The sequence below is a fragment of the Ptychodera flava genome, chromosome 18 (genome assembly GCF_041260155.1).
Source record: "Ptychodera flava strain L36383 chromosome 18, AS_Pfla_20210202, whole genome shotgun sequence".
In the NCBI taxonomy this organism is placed as follows: Eukaryota; Metazoa; Hemichordata; class Enteropneusta; family Ptychoderidae; genus Ptychodera; species Ptychodera flava.
The window spans coordinates 34,457,931-34,478,595 of NC_091945.1; the positions used below are offsets into that span (position 1 = coordinate 34,457,931).

The 20,665-nt window shown below is 39.4% G+C and overlaps 1 protein-coding gene across 1 annotated transcript in view; it reads left to right on the plus strand.

The window, feature by feature from the left end:
- Positions 1–10,736: 10,736 nt before the first annotated feature.
- Positions 10,737–20,665, plus strand: part of LOC139117469 (atrial natriuretic peptide receptor 1-like) — a 294,651-nt gene continuing 284,722 nt past the window's right edge. The window contains exon 1 of the mRNA XM_070680595.1: positions 10,737–11,712. Coding sequence (XP_070536696.1) covers positions 10,986–11,712 — 727 coding nt within the window. The 5' untranslated portion in view covers positions 10,737–10,985. The remainder of the gene's footprint in view (positions 11,713–20,665) is intronic.

The following is a 20,665-nucleotide window of genomic DNA, read 5'->3' on the forward strand; positions in this document are numbered from 1 at the left end:
ATGAATGTTCACAACCTTGCATCTTGAAAGATCTATTTACAGACCTTGCAATAGTCTCTATTTGACGTTCAATTTCAATGCATCAATCCGGTTTCAGCTTCTCTTTGTTCCGATTAAAGCCGACTGTCGATAAATCGATACACTCTCTTCCGTCATATATAGGCAACGGAAAAGTGTCCTCTCTTGTTTCGATCGTTTTTCCCGTCTGATATGATTGCTTTTACTTGAGTGCGGCTCTTCTTTCCACTCGAAGTTGGATACATATCCTTCGAATTCCTGCCAAGAATAAATTACATTGAATCTGAGTGCCATAAAGGAAAGTTGAATAACATCGTGTGTCTTTATATTTTCCGAAATATCCTTGCTTTTAGAATGTCTCAAATACGCAGATAAATGTGGCATTGTGATGATAAAAGTGAGTCCCAGAACGTGTATACGTGTACTATACTCTGAAAGAACTCGATCTGCAAAAGACAATTGTGACAAATGCCATTTCCATTGTACATTCATGCAGTCTACGACAGAATTTTCGCAAATCGTTCCAGAAATTAGTTTCCATGGCAGCATGTGTCACGTTTGATGGTCATCAATTTCTTTGTACGATGTTGAATAAACATAATTAGCTCGAGCAAAAATCCGTTCTTGACGTTTCGTGCCAGCATTTCAATATACTGTTATTATAATAGCAATAAATCAAACCCAGCGACGGTATACCACTCGATTTTGACCAGTTCACTTCATAAATGCACTCGCTATCACTCGTGCATATATGTCGTGAACTGGTCAAAATCTCCAAAATCTCGTGGCATACAGTCGCCGGGTGTGCTTTATTGCTTAATCATATCATGGCTAGAAGATGTAAAAGATGTGATGGTAGGTGCACAAGAGTAGGAATTAAGGAAGAGCAGTGAGAAATCTATCTCTATGAGAGATTATAGTATGGTTGTAATTTAATCTCGTCTAGATATTGCTTGAAGCCAGTGATTACACCTAACATGCACTATAGATATAATCTGAAGCCCTGGTGACGTGATTTCATCTGTGGGTTCCACCTGATGCTGCCGACCTTTGACCTCGTATGTTTTGTCGCGCTTCTGTCGTACTCACCTGGTGATTAAAACTTTGTAATTAGGATTTACGTCCGAAACAGTGGATAATTCCATACTTGTTATGCACCCCACGTTTCAATTACTTGTGTCATTGATTATATGACACACCGCCACCTTGCGATGTTAGTTTTGTGTAATTTCATTGATTAAAGTGTCGTATCGAAACAGGCTGATTTATGGGCTGAGAATGGTCAGTGCGCCCTCGGACAGGTTAAAACCCAAACTATTTCTGCCTCTGTAGTCATTTAAGTCCTTTGGGATAGAGATTTGGATGTACGAGTTGCGGAGTACATACCAACATTTGACAAGAGGACAAGGTCGAAAACAAAAATCATCATTCTCTGTAGTGAGTCAAGGCTACTCTTCGTGTTGTAGCCTCAAGTAATCTGAGTATTGAGTCAAGGCTACTCTTAAGAATGAGATAATTGGCAATACCTGTGACAAGAAGGTTTATTATTGCAAGAAGATGTGGCCGGATAGGAACAATATACTGTCCTCTATGGATCGGTAGTTTTGAAGATTATAACAGATTGGGAAACTAATATACGAAACCCTAATAATATGAATATTAACTGTCAAAGTTGATGGTTTAAGACAGAAAAAAATGATGCTTGCTACATTTCATATCCACACATTTCTCTGATGACAATTTCAAGGGGGTTAAGAGTTCCACCCAACCTCTCGATGCAGCAAAGGTGAGAGTATTGTATGGGTATAAATTTTACTTTGTTTATGAGCGCGTTTCAAATATATGCGTCGCAAAAGTGCATCATTGTCAACATATATGTAACCCTGTTAAGCTATTTTGAGTCCAGTGAGAAAGCAAAAACCCGAAGCCTAATTACAGTAAGCTATTCAGATGACACTCCAGAGTACAGCCAACTCTGGTAAATCATGAATTGCCTAGCGAAGGACTGATACTTTCAATTGATCAATTAAGATTTTCATCGTTATTTTGCAATAACTATACAAGGACGTCAATGCGTTTGTGACTATTGAACGACAGTTTCTATGTAGTATCGCCACTGCTTGAGTTTCAAATCGTGCTGAGGGAGGGACTCTCACAAAGGACCATGATGAATAAATGGCGGCAACGTAATCGCTTGCACCGTCTAATTACTACTAGAAAATCAAACCTCATGGCGACTCAATATAATAACATTACCGTACCCTAAAGTCACAAAGACGACACTTTGGCAATAAACTGTGTTTTCGCAAGGATTTTTTCACTGAAATGTCCAATAGCTGAGTGTGTAGATGTGTATTTATTACATTTCGTATGTACGTTTTACTGTGTATCAACTATACTTTATTTTTCCATTCCCTATACCGCGCTACAATACTCAGTATTCTACTAGTCAAACATAGCCTGCATTAAGCAATGTAGTATTGCTATTGCTGACAAATAAAATTCAAGCCCAGACACAAATTCTTTTTTCAGTAATCATATTGTTGCCCACATATGTTGGCCTAATACTGTTCATGTTTTCGTGCTTTAGGGACTCGGAAGAAAACCAAAGTTATACTGTTACGTGCAGAGAAAACGAACAAAAGGGTGAACTCAGCAGTTTCCGTTTAAACAAAATTTATTACGAAAACAAAACTAATTGCCAAGTCAGGGACAGAGTACAAGCTTTAAAAGTGTACAGACTACTTATCTCAGCTGGGACGGCAAAGCTCCAGTCTCAGAGTTGTAACAGTCAGTCGGATGAATGAACAGTCCTTTGGCTTGCAGGCTTGAAGCTGCACAAAGTCCACAGTATAAATCCAGCGTTGACAGTGAAGGTCTTGAAAAGTCTTGAGAATGACTACTGCTGGAGTTTAGTAACACACAAGAGACACGATCCCAAAAGTCTGACTGGAAGCTGTGCACGTCCCTTTTATAAAGGCATGTAAGAACAATCTAGAACTTTTATTGACATGCTAATTACTGTTCTAAAATTATCTCCCTTACACAACTAATCAACTTTCCAGAACATTCCAAACATGACTAATTGAATTCAAGGTTGTGAGGTCATCAAGGGCAGTGACCTTGGGAATGTTCTAGACTAATTGAACTCAGGTCATGATGAGTGTGGGGGGAATGACCTACATAACAATACATAGTGCAAAATTACTGAACAAATAGTTGAAAGTTACTGCAAATTGGTCTGCAGAGCTCCAGTGTCTGTGTCTTTGATCTTTTTTCTTTTCACAAGTTTTATCAAACATAAAATTACTCTCACTGGCTCTAAATTGCATACATTAGCGACATAAGCTGTGTGAGCGTTGACATATCCACCTCTGTCGGCACAGAGTTTACGTGGAAACGTGATTGCCGGACAAAGTCAATTCCAACTGCCATTTTTTTACTTGGCCCCACTCAGAACTGTTGTGCTGTCACTGTATAATGACAACCTAAACATAATTTTATTGCATTATTGGTGATTCAATGTCCATCGGTCTGCTGATTACATAGCTTTTGTGTTATTTCACGCTGAGATTGCCAGTACTCGATCCAGATTTTATTATTAAGCTGTAAAATAGCGGGAAGATTCTGCTTTGCATCCACAGATATGATATTACAATAAAACTAGGCCATATACTAAATGTGTTAGAGGAAGCAGGCACACTTCTTGATAAGTACCATAGCATGAAAAGACTGTTTGAAAATAAAAATCAATTAAAATTTGTGAAGTGGCGATTAATAGGGTTTAGTAATCCACCTGCCACATATTATAGCATTCCAGACTGTAAACATCATTCGTCTCTTTATCCAATCTTCTCATTACCATGCCTTACCTGTTGTGATCTCATTCGATCATGCTAAAGTCAATGGACACAACTGTCTCTCTCAAGTCGTGGGAACTTGCTTGTAATTGTGTTACGTCCGTACAATTGAAATTAAGGTACAGTGCGCCTCTGACCCGGGGAGAGATATTCAAACTCTCAATTTTTTGGCAGTATTTTTCTGATCCATATTGAGAGCCCAGTTTGAAACTGTTAGAGTCGATAAAACTTTCAATGTCTCATTTTTGTGAAAATTGAAAATTAGCATTTTCCCCGTAGAATTAAATACAGATATCGCGGACATTTTGAATTTCAAATGTCGATAAATTTAAGGTAATGAATTTCTCTGGTATCAAAATCTGCGGGATGACCCTTGATTTTTATTCTGGATTTTGAATAAGAATGTTTGAGAGTTTCATTATTGAAAGTTTAGGAAACGTTTATCTTTCACTTTGATGTGCATACTTGCTGAAGGAATTAATTTTCAGTCAATGCATTAAAATCTGATTGCAATCAATAGTGATTTTTTGATTTCAGTTTTGGCTGAAGTGTTTCAATAATCACCGGCTAAATGTTACATAAGGAAACACCTGAGGATGACTATCGTGGTGCTCGCTCTCCTTTAGGCTGCGTTCACAAATAACGTTGGGGGGGGCTGGAGGAATCGCGATTGATTTTTTTTTTCAAATCCCCCCTCAATACCCAAAAAAAATTTCAAATGCCCCCTCTATATGATCAAAATTGTTCAAGTCCCACCCCAACTATCATAAGCACGCATATTTGTAAAGGATGTGCACGCAGACAAAATAAACACGTATTGCGCAATTCTGCTCGCAGATGTTCAACATTACCTGTTATTAGTACTTTGTAAAGTCATGTTTCTAAGGCAAGTTCTTTAATTGATTCATTTTTAAATGCATCAGTGAACTTTTTGAATTTACAGTATCAGTCTAAGCCAACTTCAGTTAATCCAAATCTGGCTCCTGCTGAAGACCACACAAAACGACGATCATGAGAGAGTATGCAAATTGTGAATTCTGGCTAATTACCATATTGTAAAAAACTGAGCACAGTGTCCCACAAAAAAATTGTTTTAAAAGTACAAGACATATATGCATTAGATGCTACTCAAAATTGAAAATATTGGAAGGTGAAAATATTCCATCAAATAAATGTTTTAATCTGTGAAATTTTGGGTGTAATAATGGCAAATTTGGTTAAAAAATAAATAATGCCATTCAGTGACATATTTTTTCATTTAGTCTTTACTGTTCAAAGTTTTACTTTTGTATTATTTTATGACGTGAATATGAAACTTTAGAAAATTGAACATGGTGACCCCATCTTGTTTCTTTAATATTATCCTCATATGCCAGAAAGTCCCCTGGTCTTCCATGTGTTGCTCTCTGGGCTAATCTAATGTACAAGTATGTTTCACTGTCATGAGCGTCATTTGACACATTTAACTCTTCTTCAACTACCATGTACATCAGAGTCAGAGCTATCTCTATCACTGCTCAGGTATGCAGTGACAGTGACACTGCAGTAGCAGGGCAGTATCTGATAGTGACACTGCTCGTAGGCAGTAGCTCACAGTGTATTAACTTTGACAATTTTGACAATATTTTTGTTCAGTTTATACAACTGCATTCTTTTTCTACTCCCTACAGCATGTTGAACTGTCAAGTATTCAGCTTGCTATCACAGCCTGGGTATGTGTACCATGCATTTGTATCACTGACAACTGACTGTCACTGATTAAATTATCACCTAATACCTATTTATATATACAGGCTTTGTCGACAAACTGAATATTGTGTGTTTGAGCTTGATGTAGGGAGACAGCAAGAAACTGTAGATATTAGGGACTGGTCAGTTTCTTCGGCCTGGGGGGGCGGTGGATTATTTTTTGCCGACGTCAAAAAGTGGCTGACCCCCCATTCCAAATTTCAAAAACAGGGTGACCCCCCCCCCGGGCACGACATAGGGAAAACAAAAGGTGGACATAAATTATATATATATTATATATATATATATATATATATATATATATATTATATATATATATATATATATATATATAATATATATATATACACACACACACACACACACACATATATATATATATATATATATATATATATATATATTATATTTTACATTTACATATATTTATATTTAAATAGACATTCTATGTTTTAATGAAATTGTTGACATGTCAGTTGTAAGATAGGAATTTCAAAGGGTCAATCTTAAAGTTTGAATACAGTACATTATGAATGAGCTGTATTTTGAATGAGCTGTGAATGTATTTCACACTTTCTATGCGTAACCAGATGTCCTGAACTGTTGTACAGAAATGGATGTCAATCATTAATATCAAAGAGGAAAAAGCAGTGAATCAAAAACTTTTATGGGTGTTAAGACTTGCCAACCATCCAATTAAATCTCCTGAGGAGCCATAGAGAGCTTTTTTAGCCAAATCTGATGTGCAGTGTCTGAGAGGACCTTTTCTTGTAACATTGAAACCATAAAGGCACAGCTAATAATGACAAAAACTGCCTTTTTTAACTGTTATTTTGTTCATAAAAAAGCATCTTTCTACAGAACACCTGTGAAACAAAGGAAAATAATTGCATCAAATAGAAGGAAAGATATCTTGTAATTTTTCTATCTCAAAAACAAGTCACTGTATCAAATATATATTGTGAAATATTTGTGCATGTTGCTTTCTCATACTGAATTCTCATAGAGAGAACAGAAAAGTATCAGAAATTTGTCATCCTTTTCATATGAAATGCAGATTTCATAATGGTACACTTTCACTTAGCAAACATCAAGATATCTCTGATTTATTAAAGTATGGCGTCCGAAGGGCGCGCCGAAAATTATGAAACATCCTGATATCTCTGCTATATATGCCTTGTATATTTAAGTCATGCACCTGAAGGGCATGCTGAAAAATGTCTGATATATTAAAGTAATGAGCTTGAAGAGCACGTTGAAAAATATTGAACATACAGCTATCTCTGATGTATGTATGCTTGATATGTTAAAGTTGGACTTGCTGAAAAATATGACTGATTATTATAGTTACGCGCCTGAAGGGCGCGCCGAAAAATACAACTGAATGATGAAATTTGTGGCTGACACTAGCATTTTAGGCAATGATGAGCCTGTGTTAAAATTCAAAAACACACTGACCCCCCGCCCTATTGGGCATTTCAAAATCATGGTGACCCCCCTATCACCAAAGTCAAAAACAGGGTGACCCCCCCATGAATCCACCGCCCCCCAGGCTAAAGAAACTGACCAGTCCCTTACATAGAAATATTGCAAAAATCATTAACAGTTGCAGCTTCTGCCCTGTTACTAAGCGTGTTCGGTTTTTTATTACAAATCACACGTTTAGATTTTTTCGAGATAAAGGTTATGAAATGTGACAAAATGGTTCTAGATTTTCTAAAATTATTACTAACATTACAACAATTGGATGACACGAAAATGGTATTTATTTTCATTGAATTACCCACAAAAACTTGGAATTGGAAAATGTAAAACATGAAAGGGAACCAAAAAATTTTCAAGTCCCCCCTACAAGCAGAGCAAAATTTTCAAGTCCCCCCTCTACTACCCCCAAAATTTTCGAATCCCCCCTGAATTCCTCCAGCGCCCCCTAACCATTTTTTGTGAACGCAGCCTTATCTTCCGATTTACCCATCATGCTTTCTGATTTGACAGTATCAGTAGGACGGATGTTACTCAAGTTGCTGCCATAGATTAAAAGCCGCGAAAATTGAACTTTGTGATCTCTTACTGAAATATTACATACATATTTGTTTGTTTGCTCTGTAACATGATACATTGACACCTGTAGTGAATTATATATTCTTGGTAGTCAACCAAAGCATTATTGGTACTTCAGAATCTTAAAAAAACTGGTGGACGGTGTAATCTTTGCTTGTGAACAGTATGTAAACGTGGTACCTGAACGGTATACAACTGATGATATTGATTAAGATAACCTAGACATTACTTGCACAAAAAATTAACCCTGACGACGCGTTGTTCTTTGCTATACCAAATTGCAGCTATGTTAATTCTGTAAGTGTACTGGCGAGGGTTGACATCACTGTTACATAATTCACTTGATTTTATGAGGAAAAGATCAGCAGAGAGGAACATGTGCGACGCACAATCAGGTGTCTCTGATTCCGATCGCGCGATGCTGACGTGTGCGCATGACATTCTAAGTGGGCCGTGATTGATGTGTGTGATCTCGCAAAACAAGTCAAGCCTTCTCAGAGGCTTTAGCGACTTGTGCTGGCATAACACGTGTTGACAAGTAGAAATCCCTCGTCAAACGAGAGATTACGGCGTGATTTTTAAGTTTTTGCGACGGCGGAGTGTTATAGGGCATGACATGACCGTTTGATCTTTACGGCACAAGTTCAATGAACTCATTAAGGGACCGTTCAATTTTTACGGCCTGGGAGGGCTGGCAAGATCTTGTCATCGGTGTTCAAAAAAATATAGACCCCCCTGCATTTTTTGTGAAAAAAAGATGACCCCCCCCCTTTGTTAGACGAAAAAATTTGATGAAACCCCCCCCCTCCCCCCCCCCCCCGCTGAAAAATAACGAAACCCCATATGTCAAATTTACCCGCACGGTTTGGATTTGAACTCCGGTATGCGGCGCACTTTATTCCTGTAGTAGAGATGCCAGTGCACAAACTTATCAGCCACATGCACATTCATGCAAACGTCTGTTAATTAGGACCACTGTAAGGCAATTTTTAACTTCATTTCCATAGACAACTTATGTCCATGGACATTGTATAAAGTAAACTTTATTGGAGTGGTTCGCCAAAGGCAGCCCTCCGGTTAAGAGGGTCATGGGCCATTACGTGAAGTCAACTTTATTCTAGTGGGCCACAAAAGGTGGCCCGACAATAAAGAGGGTCGATCATGGCCATTGCATAAAGTAAACTTCTCTGGACAGGGCCGCTGAAGGCGTCCGGCCATAAAGATGGTCATGGGCTATTACATAAAGTCAATTTATTGTAGTGGGCCGCCGCAGGCGGCCCGCCGGTGAAGTGGGTCGATCACACAGTCACTTGTGATCAGTCTATTCTGCTCGGCGTCTATGCCCCCATAGACGTGTATACATATGCTTGAGAAAAACCAAGTCAGGATTACAAATGGCTATTTCGTATAGGGATTATGCCACCATGTCATCTTCGACGTTCCATTTTACTGTGAAAAGTAGCACAAGTGACTGTGGTCGATCATGGCCATTGCACGAAGTAAACCTAATTGGAGTGGGCCACCAAAGGCGTCTGCCCGTTAAGAGGGTCATGGGCTATTACAGAAAGTCAATTTATTGAAGTGGGCCGCCGAAGGCGGCCGCCGGTAAAGAGGGTCGATCATGGCCAGGACATAGAGTGAACTGTATTAATTGTAGGTATTATGTTTTTGAAAATGTGATGAGCCCCCCCCCTTTCCTACAAGTGAAGAAGCGATGACCCCCCCCCTTCGCGGATTCCAAAATTACGATGACCCCCTGGATTTTGCCGCCCCCCCCCGGCCGTAAAAACTGAACGGTCCCTAAGGAGTCCGTTCCTAACTGGTTCTGTTAGAATTCTCAGCTGATAGTTGTAGTTATCAGTCGGTGTATGAAGTGCGTAGCTGATATCCGAATCCAAAATGAATGAGAAAAACACTTCATTTTAGTAATAATTAGCTATAATGATGGTGGGAATCACGTTGTCAATATAACATTGTACATAGTCCAAAGTTTGAATCAGCCGTATTCGGGGCGTCGTTTTTAGTTAATTACTATGATATGTCTGTAATCTTTTGTTTCTTGTGTTAGAAATACGGCGTTCTGAGGGTATAAACGACACCGCGACACCTGCCTGATAGCACTTTGATCACCATAAAAAAAAACACGCCATGTTTGTCTATGATGTCGAGCGGACTAGAACTGTGCTGTACTGTCGGTTGTAGTTCATCGTCTTAATGATTTCATTTCCCTCTGTTTCCTGATATAGTCGGTTGTACTGATTTTCCTGGCCTTGAACTCAACAACGGTATTCAGTTTGCCTATGTAACGCACGTTGGCAACAGAGGCACGTCTGTTGAGTGCTCCACGCCACGTTGCTCAAGTAATAGTCAGCTCGACTGAAATGTGACAAACCCGACTTCGATAGTTGTTGTAAATTCCCGTCACATGACGAACCGTGTGTGTACAGTTGGATGGAGGGGTTCAGTTAACCTCGACTTTTCAAGTATAAACAAAATTGTCTTGGCAAAAGAAGTGATGTTTTCTCTGGTCAACGAGTTTCACTTAAAAATAAGAGCCACAAAATTCCATATTGAGAGGAGTAGAAAAATTAAACTGAAAATAACAAAAAACGAGGGCATCTGGGTTAACATTGTTTGTGCACTGATCTATAAATCAAGTGAAGTAGGCGATGTCAAAGACTTCATCGATTTTTTTTTTAAACAGATCAATAAAAGGTCAAATCATGGTTAACTGAAGTATTTCACGCCCACGACATTGTTTATTCTTTTTACACACCGTTCTTAAAGCGCAATGAAAACTGTCATCAACTGTGTTTTAAAGTGTGCTCATGAAGTTTCAAAGTCCTATTTGCTTGGTGATGACTGCTGCTTCAGCAACACATCAGGGAGTTTATAACATCGTTCACTTTTAGGACCTTACAGCCAGGTGCTACTTGCTCTATCTTTTGACAGTAAAATTGCACGTGGGAATTTTATGCATCTGCGCCCTCTATTGCCACAGAGAGTTTCTCGATCGTAAAATAGGGCCTGAATAAGATTGTCAGAACTAGACTAGTCGTCCGTTCATTGATAGCGTGTCTACATCTACCAGTTGTTCAGCTCAGCAGCACGGCTAAGTGTGCACCTTGTTGTCATTAGGTTGGTTTTGTCTGTATAAACAGAATCGCTAGGGAGCGGTATCCTGTGCGGTTGTGAGGCTAATTGCAACTATATACTACGTGTATTTCTCCTGCTAGGTGACGTTGAATCGCGTTCACTTAGCTGTGGTTGTGCAAAAGCTAGTATTGGGACCAGTCTATGCGGGTGTTTACCATTGGAAGAAATTTTGCGATGGTGTTAGCAGTTAACCTGGTGCTTTTGGCCATGGTGTTTGGATGCCATGCCACCATTGATCGGGAAGTGGTCGACATCGCCGTAATATTGCCCGGGAAGCAGCCCGAAGCCTCTTATCCGCTAAGTCTTTCCATGGATCTACCAGGCATAGATATTGCCGTGCAAAGCGAACGAGTCAAGGAGCTTCTGCCGAATCACGAGCTCCGTGTAAACTACAGCGATTCGGAATGCTCTCGAGTGATGGGACCTGTACGCGCTATCGACTACGTAATGCAGAAAGCGGTCCATGTTTTCATCGGCCCTACGTGCGACTACGCCGCAGCGCCCATCGCTCGCTACTGCAAATATTGGAATATCCCAATGATGTCTCCGGGAACTATGTCAGATGGCTTCAGCAACAAAAATGAATATTTCCTGACCCGGTTGATGGGATCGTACACACAAATTAAAACAGCCATGTCAGATATCATCGAAATGTACAAGTGGGAACATTTAGCGTTTCTGACCGAGGGAGACCAATATGACGCAAAACGAAAACTTTGTTCCATGGTGTTAAACGCTATATGGCAGGAACTTATAGATGAACGCGATTATCAGGATTCTAACATGTACTACGAAAGTTTCGATCAGTATTTAATGACTTATGATGATTACGTGTTGCTTTTGAAAGAAATCGAGACGGCATCGAGAGGTAAGTTGAGTCTGCAAAATATTACCTTTATCATGCGCGATTTTTGCACTGAAAGACACTGTACAATACCGATGCTAGATTCATTCTCGGTGGAGGTCCTGTTCGCGCTACTTCAGGAGTTAATAAAGCCTTTTAGTCCTTAGCGCAAAGCCGTCAACAAACAACACAACACAACACCTGTCGACATGCATATTTCTGTCGCCACGTATCCTTTGTTTATCCTTGTCGTGCGCGCTGCATTTAGCGATTACGCTTTGACCGTGTGCCCCGGCCAATCAATACAGCATACAACAACCTGTTCGTTGAATTCGGACACATGCGCATCGGACATGCCCTTCAACGTCGCGTAGTGCACGCACTCTAATGCCGAGGTATCAACTGCCCTTTTTACACTTTTGACGACGAGCAAGCAGAGGTAATTCCTGGGTACATTATTTTTTGATCGGCACAGGTGATAATCACCACGATACGGTATTAACCCCAGTTTATGGATATCAATAACCCTGTGTCCGAATGACCGACATTTTGCTTCATAGGATAACGCGGGAGATATTATGTTCTGTTACTGCGTAACTTACGTACCCCCAACCTCCACACATACCTGGTATGTCGTATGCTGGCGTTGCGAAACTTCGTTTCGTCGTAACTTTTGTGCGCCTTCCGCGTTTGCGAGACCAAACAAGTCAGGCTACGTTTCCCATCAAAACGTAATCTTTCGATTGAGGACAACTCACGAGGCATGTATCTACAATTTATTGAATTTAAATATTTGATGCCTCTGTCAGTGTCGAGGTGGGGAATTCTTCGGTTAGTCTGCTTGAAATATTAATTCTACAGTAGACAGTCCTTCATGTTGATGAATAGAGATCGCCCACTAGACGCAATCTCATATATTTACAAGACATAACAAAGTCCCTAGTGACTCTAAGAACTCTTATTGATATAATTGACGCTACATATCTATTTTCTCCACTACCTTTCTCTGAACTATTCAACAAGAAGTCATCCTTTGCACTAATGCTGTGTACGTCTTGGAAACATGATGACATCACTTGTGGATGCTGTACCATTATATAACAAAAATATATGAGTGATTCACGGAAAACGCGTCATGCACCAAGATTTGCTAGCTTTAAACGTTCATGTCTATTTGAGCGTCACTGTCAAGCACGGGTACCATCCCATCTTCTCTAAGTAAATACAAGAATAAAAATATACTTTAAAATGCGGACTTATTATTCTGATTTGAAATTCGAGTTTTCATCTCCCACGATTTTTCCTTGAAGCAAGTGGTTTGACAAGGCGATAGGAAATCAATAGAAATAATGATAAGCCTGCTCACGCAAGGAAGGCAAGCGGAGAAGGATATAAAATTTATTGCGCAATACGTCATATTTCTTACTCTTATTGACATTTTTTTCATCGACATAAGTGGAAAGTGTATCGTCGTCATAAATATTTAATACCGTGTGCAGCAATAAAGATAATGTCAACACACAATCCTCAATTATAGGAAGACGGTATTTTCATGCTGTCTTGACTCAAACGACCTAAAGTGTTTAACCTCCATTTTGAATCGGACACCTGGTGAATAGGGGAGATTTGATCGAGACAGTATGGTTACGCGTAAGGGGAAATCATCGTCATTCAAGAGATTGAAATACCTTTTAAATTGATTCACCAGATAGCTTCGTAGGAACTTTTTAGGAAATTGCTTTCTTCAGGGCCGATGTTAGCGCGTTATTATGCTAGTGACGACGCCTTTATGAAACATCTTACAAAATATCGTTATCACTACAGAATACGATTTATGAAATTACTAAACGGTCGTATTACAGCATGTATGGTTTATTTGTGCGACACTCAAAACTATACCGTAGGCTGATAGGCCATCTTGCAATATTGAAAGCAAATAGTCGAAGAAGAGAGCGGGAGAGAATGAATTAAAGCAAGATTACATTTGCGAGTCAATAAACTAATATAATCTTTTCCGGCTTTGTTACAAATTTGTTAAACCATGCACTGGTTTTACATTGACTTATGTCGGTTTACTATGATTCCTGAGCGACGTCAGATTTGTTGATCCTATATTTACCGACACATTTTCAACCAGGAAAGTTTATGCATTTCCAATAGCAAATACAACGTTTTTCCGTTGTCAATGTCCAAGAAAGTTGTCAGCTTCATCCTTACTGTAACTGATGTAATGTTATTTCTACAACGGATCTTTCGTATTATGTGAATCGTGAACTTAACATACAAATATGACTTTTTCTTCTCCTCCTGCCGAGTTACTTTACTTTAACAATAAGTACTTTACTTTACTTTAATTTACTTTAAGGCAGTATGCACCTCGAAAGTGAAAGACTTAAACTTTTGCTCTAACTTTCCTAAAGGAATCTTTCAATCATTCTCTTTCAAAATCATGAATAAAAATAGGGGGTCACCGTGCAAATTTTGGTACTAGAGAAACAAATAACCCAAGATTTACCGATATTAGAAATTCAAAATGGCCGCCATCCCTGTGTTAACTCTATGGTGAAAAATAAAATTTTCGAATTTCAAAAAACTAAGCCGGTGAAAAGTTTTCTTTCACCAAGAGCTTTAAAATGAACCCCAACATGTGGTATATCAGAAGAGAACTGTAAAAGTTTGAGAGTCCGAATGTCTGTCCCCGAGGTGCGTTCTACTTTAAGGCAGTATGCGCCTCGAAAGTGAAAGATATAAACTTTCCTAAATGAAACTTTCCACCATTTTCTAACATACGAGGAATAAACATCAGGGGTCACAGTGCATAATTTGGTACAAGAGAGACAAATTACCTAAGATTTCCCGACATTTGAAATCCAAAATGGCCGCCATCCCTGTGTTAACTCCATAGGGAAAATCAAAAATTTGCAATATTCGAAAAACTAAGACGTTGAAAACTTTTCTTCCACCAAGAGCTTTAAAATGAACCCCCACAAGTAGTAGATCAGCATAGAATTGATAAAATTTGAAAGTCCGAATATCTGTCCCCGAGGCACGTTCTACCTTAATGATAGAGGTCAGCATCATAGGTGGTACTGCTGTAATATTAACTTTGCCAACTTTGTGACACCTCGGCAGTACGTTCGCTCTTGCACTAGCTCATGGTAAACCTTCGATAGCTTACAGCTCAGCGAGATAATTCTGTGCGGCCATTTTCAACAATAGCTTCCTTGTTTTAAACTTGTGCAATCGCTGGGTACAGCTAGCTTATCTTCGTCTTCGTAACTTTTGTTTTCACTCTTCTTGAATGGCAAACAAGTATGATCACTCTCTAAAACGAATAAAAATACTCGTCCCTATTCGGTTTCGTTCCAAGAATGGCTTTTATTACACTCCGCAAGACAAGGATGTGCTCACATTTTGTAAAACACCTGACATTACTTCTTAGACACGCACTAGAGATACAACATATTTCTTAAACTTTCCGTGAACCAAATTTATTACTTTAAACACACTTTCAATTTGCCATATTGTTTGCAACAGATACTCTTATTGTTCCTTCTGTAATCACGGGTTTATGATTCAGCATCCGTTAGATGTCCGTCATCCAATATGCCTTCACAGCGCTGGGAGTCCTTCATTTTCCGCGAGTGACTGCGAGAATCTGAGGAATAACCGAAGTCAAGTTCCAAGCACTTGCCGGCCGTAAACGTACTCAACGTTACGGTTTTAAGAAGCTTTATTATTCTGCATCTATTACTTTCCTCTGTATCAAATATAGAATTCGTATAGAATTCGTATTTAACATATGGTTAACATGCATGCCACGTGGCGTGCACTGTAAGTAAACACAGCCAGGTTGTGTTGAGATTCTCATGTACACAGTCTGTCAACCTGTAATAGTGAAAATCTGTCTAAATATTGATCCCTTGTCTCAGAGAGTGAAAATATTTAGACTTTAACGTTTGAAAATATCCTCCGCAAATTTAAAACCGCGAAATAATAACCATCTCTCGGTCATAGGTCTCCGTGTCACACTGGCAAACCCAAGGCATGTGGACTAAAATTAATACAGACTTGGGTATTAGCTTTGGGTGCTATCTATCGATGTCCTTCAAGTATATACACTCAACACAAACTGTCTTTTGGAACAGTGGAATTTGAAGCATGCGCATTGCAAACGAAACTCGTGCATTAGACCTCATTAACTTCCTACCGTACCCTATAGTAAGTATGAAAGTGCGAAAATCAAACGCCGAAAGTTATGATTTGAACTTCTTCAAGATAAATTGCTCTAGTAGGTTCACTGAAGTGTAAAATGCTGACAGGTTTTTGAAGAAAAATCATTTCGAACTTTAATTCGAATGTTGATAGCATGTCCCTCACACATTTTCCATAGCACAACCGTTGCATATGGTTTGTGCAAAAATGCGCACGCTAATCGAAATATAACTAAATTTAATGCAATTAGATTAGTTTGTCATGCGCGTGTTTTAATTATCAGCGGTCCTTTAATACCTTTCCGTTCCAAAGCACTGTGGGTAGGTTTCTGCCTAGCTGATTCACTATATCAAACATTTAGCATGCTGCATAAAGGATTTATGATAATCTGACTGATGCATGATGGCTCTTCGACACATGGCCATTTATCTTCATGTGAATTCCAGATCATGATAAAGTTGGGCATTGGAATGGCCGATTTGAAATGACTAATGTATTCCTTCGTTGATGATAACTAACTGTTAAATAAAACTTAATTTGAAACTTCTCTGCGTCAGACAATAGGGGCATGTTGCTTGGGTCAGCCACGGGCATGTAATATTTCTGTGACACTGTTGATATAAATCCACTTGCTTGCACTTGCGGCATAAACTTCCTATCAACAAACACCAGATATGCAGTGTGCGAGATATTATAAAGGCTCTCGTTTTTGCAAATAAAACTAAAATTTTAGTCATTCACGTTGTAAATTTCGCGAACCTGTCCCTTCTTTGCAAACACTAAATTTCGACATTCACATCGTAGTCCAAAAAATGTGCTCTCTTGTGGCAAAACCCGCGGGTAACGAGAGTCTCGTGCAATTAAGGAGGTTATATGGCTGAAGGCAAAACTCGTTAGGAGGTACCGCATGAGGGTTGAAACTCTTCATGTATTTCCTTTCTCCATATGTTCTTCTTACACGCTCACGACGAAAGTGAAAAAATTGGCATCTCAATATCTATCAGCTCGAGCTTGTATACTTAAAGACCAATATCATTTTCAATATTTATTTTCAGAGCAAAGGAGTTTAAAGGTCAGGCCGGTTTATACGTATATCAGGATTTTTCTTTCCATTGAGTTTCCATGACAGTGTCTTCTGAGCCTAAACCTCTCTCCTTTTTCAAGTCCTCGGCAATTTTATGAAAGTATAGTGATTGATGTCTCTTCACTGTCACGTTGGTATTTCGCTGGTACCTGAGGCGTATTTCGCAGACGGTATGCCACGCTGTCATTATAGTCACGGAGAAGTCTTGTTCGATACTGCAACCATTGTCCGATTTGAACACAGAATTACGTGTTACTAAAAACTTCATTGGCAATATTCGATTCGTAGTTCAGCTTTCGCAACTGAAGGGCGTGTCGGTGTCGACTTCCGCTTTCGTGTGTTTAGCAGGCAACGAGACCTCCAGCCACACACACACCGTGAGTCAGTGGCGCGTTTCTTTTCGATGGTACATACACTCAGAGATCGGTAGTGTCTACACTGTTAGCATTGGTTCGAGGCTACAGTGATTTCTAAAACAGTTGAATGGGGCATGTGCGACTATGTATACTTTCAGCCAAGTACACACTCTCTCTCTCTGTGATAACAAGGTCTGACAGATGGTAACCAACAAGTCACAATTGATTAACTTAAGGGCTGTGGGTTCCTAAAGTTTCTTTTTTTTTGTACGGACAACGTAAAATGAAGAACTCGCTGACTTGTGAATGTTTGCCTCATAATATACAGATTGAAGATGTCATAAGCATTCGGATCACTGGCATGAAACGTCCGAGTTAAAAATCGTCGAACTCTCCCTAAGCTTGCATTTGTAAGTTCAACCATGCTATTAAATGAGACATTTCCGTGTAATTGCCTATACGCACCGTAGTTCGCCAATTAGTTTGAAATCAGACTCAATCAGCATTCGACCCAAGTGCTAAACGACACATAAGAAACCGTCTGCTCACTCTCAGGATCGTGCAATGATCCAGCTCAGCGGCAAAGACTAGTAGATTTATGACCTGTAGACAAAGTGTCGGGAACTGCAGATAGATTGATGGCTTAGACTAAGGAAAACTAGTCAGTATTGCCGTATGTTGATTTCAAATTTGACTCGTTCGGATCGCATTAGACTGAAAAGAGAGTGATTTTATATTTGCACATACTTCATTTACTATGAAAACTAATAATTTATGATGGCGTTTCCATGACAAGTCTCTACATATGGATATCGCAGCTTTACATGCCTTCCGTCGCTGTTTCTACTTCAGAAAAGTCGATATTTCATCGGTGTGACATTTTATGCGGAGTGTTTATCTTGGAGTCTTTCTGACACAACGGCTTACTTTTTTAGAATTTTCTTTACTTGTACGACCCACTCTAGTCTTTTTTCAATGTTAATGTGCTTGACATATTCCTTAGTCTGCGATGCACATTTGTTGTATCTCATCCACCTTTACAACTTAACATCTGCATGTGTACACATTTTATCGTTGTGTTGGGACTTGTTACGCACGAAGGCAAACAGCTACTCAGGATGATGCATAGGAAATTCAGACCGAGAACACACAAACGGTACATTCCAATCTCTAGGTACTCCACGTAAAAAGTCCAGTATTTGCAGCGTGCAAATTGATTCACGGTGAGAGTGTGTTGATTTCGCAAGCAAGGACAAGTCATCGACTGAAAAGCAAATTAAATCGCCCTACGCAACACGACGCTTCGTCCATCAAGAATTCAATATCGCTAGTTACACCTCGGACAAGTTGTGGTCTTAAGTTACGCTCAGGATGATTCAAGAGGTCTGCTGTGGAGGTTTAGGTTCCAGTTTTCCATTTCATTCATTATAGTACGAGAGAAGATACTGCGACAGTACAGCTGCGTCAAGTATCCAAACTGGAAAGATAGGGCGTGTATCGACTGTATGGCTGTTCAGACTTCACACTGTAAAAACTTACCATGGATTCGGTAGAACAACATTTGAGAGTGGCTGCAAAAATCAATGAAAAATTAATGCTTGTCGAGCCTAACTTCAACCTTACTTTCTCCAGTGCCTTACTTTCCCCAATGTGTGATGAATTGGTCTTAGGTGGCGAGGGGAATTCAGCGATGTTTAGCGTCACTCAGTTTACGTATGAATGTGGAAAGGGAATTGCTCCGATAGTCCGATAAAAGTGCCCTTGTGAACTTATACAACAGTACTTTATTTATTTTAATTAAAGCATCTTCTGTTTCGTTTCGTTTCGTAAGGTTGTGTTTGTCTTTTTCTGTGCTAAGTTTTGTCGTATGCATTTACATGTGGACCATTCCTGCTGACGGTGCAATCATAACTTATTGCCTAACTTCAGTTGTTGATTCAAACATTACATTTTGAATTATTGCTGTCAAATAAGTCTATAGATTTTCCTATGATTTGTACGTGACGCCGGCGAGATTGCAAATGTTTTCAATACCGCAACATGTGATTTAATGGGTATCAGATGTTATCGATTGAGACTTCACACCAACACGTGGGTTAATTTGTACATGTTAAGAGAACAAGTGTTAAGAAAGAATATCACGCGTTAAGTTTAACAGATCAATTCTGAGAAATGTGTACTATTGATTTTTTTTCACCGGAGAGGCTAACAAGAATATGACCATCTGCAACCGAAGGGCGCGCCTCTCCATGTATTGACGGGCCCATTAAGACATTGACGTAACATTAACACCGGGAAGGTGAAACCTAGGAGCTATATATCCAGCCTGTTGAACGGCGAAATTTCAAGTGATATATTAAACGTATACGCTTTCAGATTTACGTTAAACTTTCCGTTCGTTTGCAGTTTGGAAAAGGAGCACGTAAAACGTTGATATATCACATCGCACCGTACCGCAACCGCGTTTCCTAAGTATGGTAATCCCACCAATTTTATCAAAATAAACACTTGTATGGACTTGTATTATTTATTGTATCACATGTACGTCAAAACACCTCACTTATAGATAGGTTCCAGGATACACTTAAGCCTGCTGATTGTTAAGACACTGCAGTACTCAATACCCTGTTGTCTTCGCTGATTGATTTGCAGTCTCTAAAACAGTAAATGTAGCGCTTTAAGTGGAACCTCCGTGTATCATAAAAGTTGGGTCAGAGACGAGGCCGAGCTTGGTGATAACTCATGCTTCTTCGTCATCAAAGACGGAAAAAATAAGACTGTGTCAGTTAAATTAATGGAGGCATTTCGATGAGCCAGGGAAGTAGCCGAAGTCACCTTCTTTAAACATTCGTCGCTTTTGAACACTTTAGGTGTAACCATTTGGTACTGGTATAACAGCCATAGTGCAAATACGAACTGTACTGATATTTTCTCTAGTCGACACTGGCAAAACAGAGACATATCACGATATGGTAGCAGGCTCAGCTGAGAACGAGACATTTCGAAATACTTGAGGAATATAAAAAACTGATTAATACGTCGATGCTCTGAAGAGCAACACCAAAGACCTGTCGAATGTACAGCTGCTATTTTTGAAATATAAAGACAGTTTGGAGAGGTGAGATTTCAAGTGTTTCCTGGTGAGCGATTCGATATGTGTTAAGTGTGATCATCAGCATGTGTGCCACTCCCACGCACACCTAAGAACGTACACCATATGCTCCGATGCTCCTTACCTATATCCAGCTATACTAGGGAAAACCGATACCGCTTGACTTTAAGACACATCAATCAATTTTGCGTGAGCGAGAAAATGCATCAG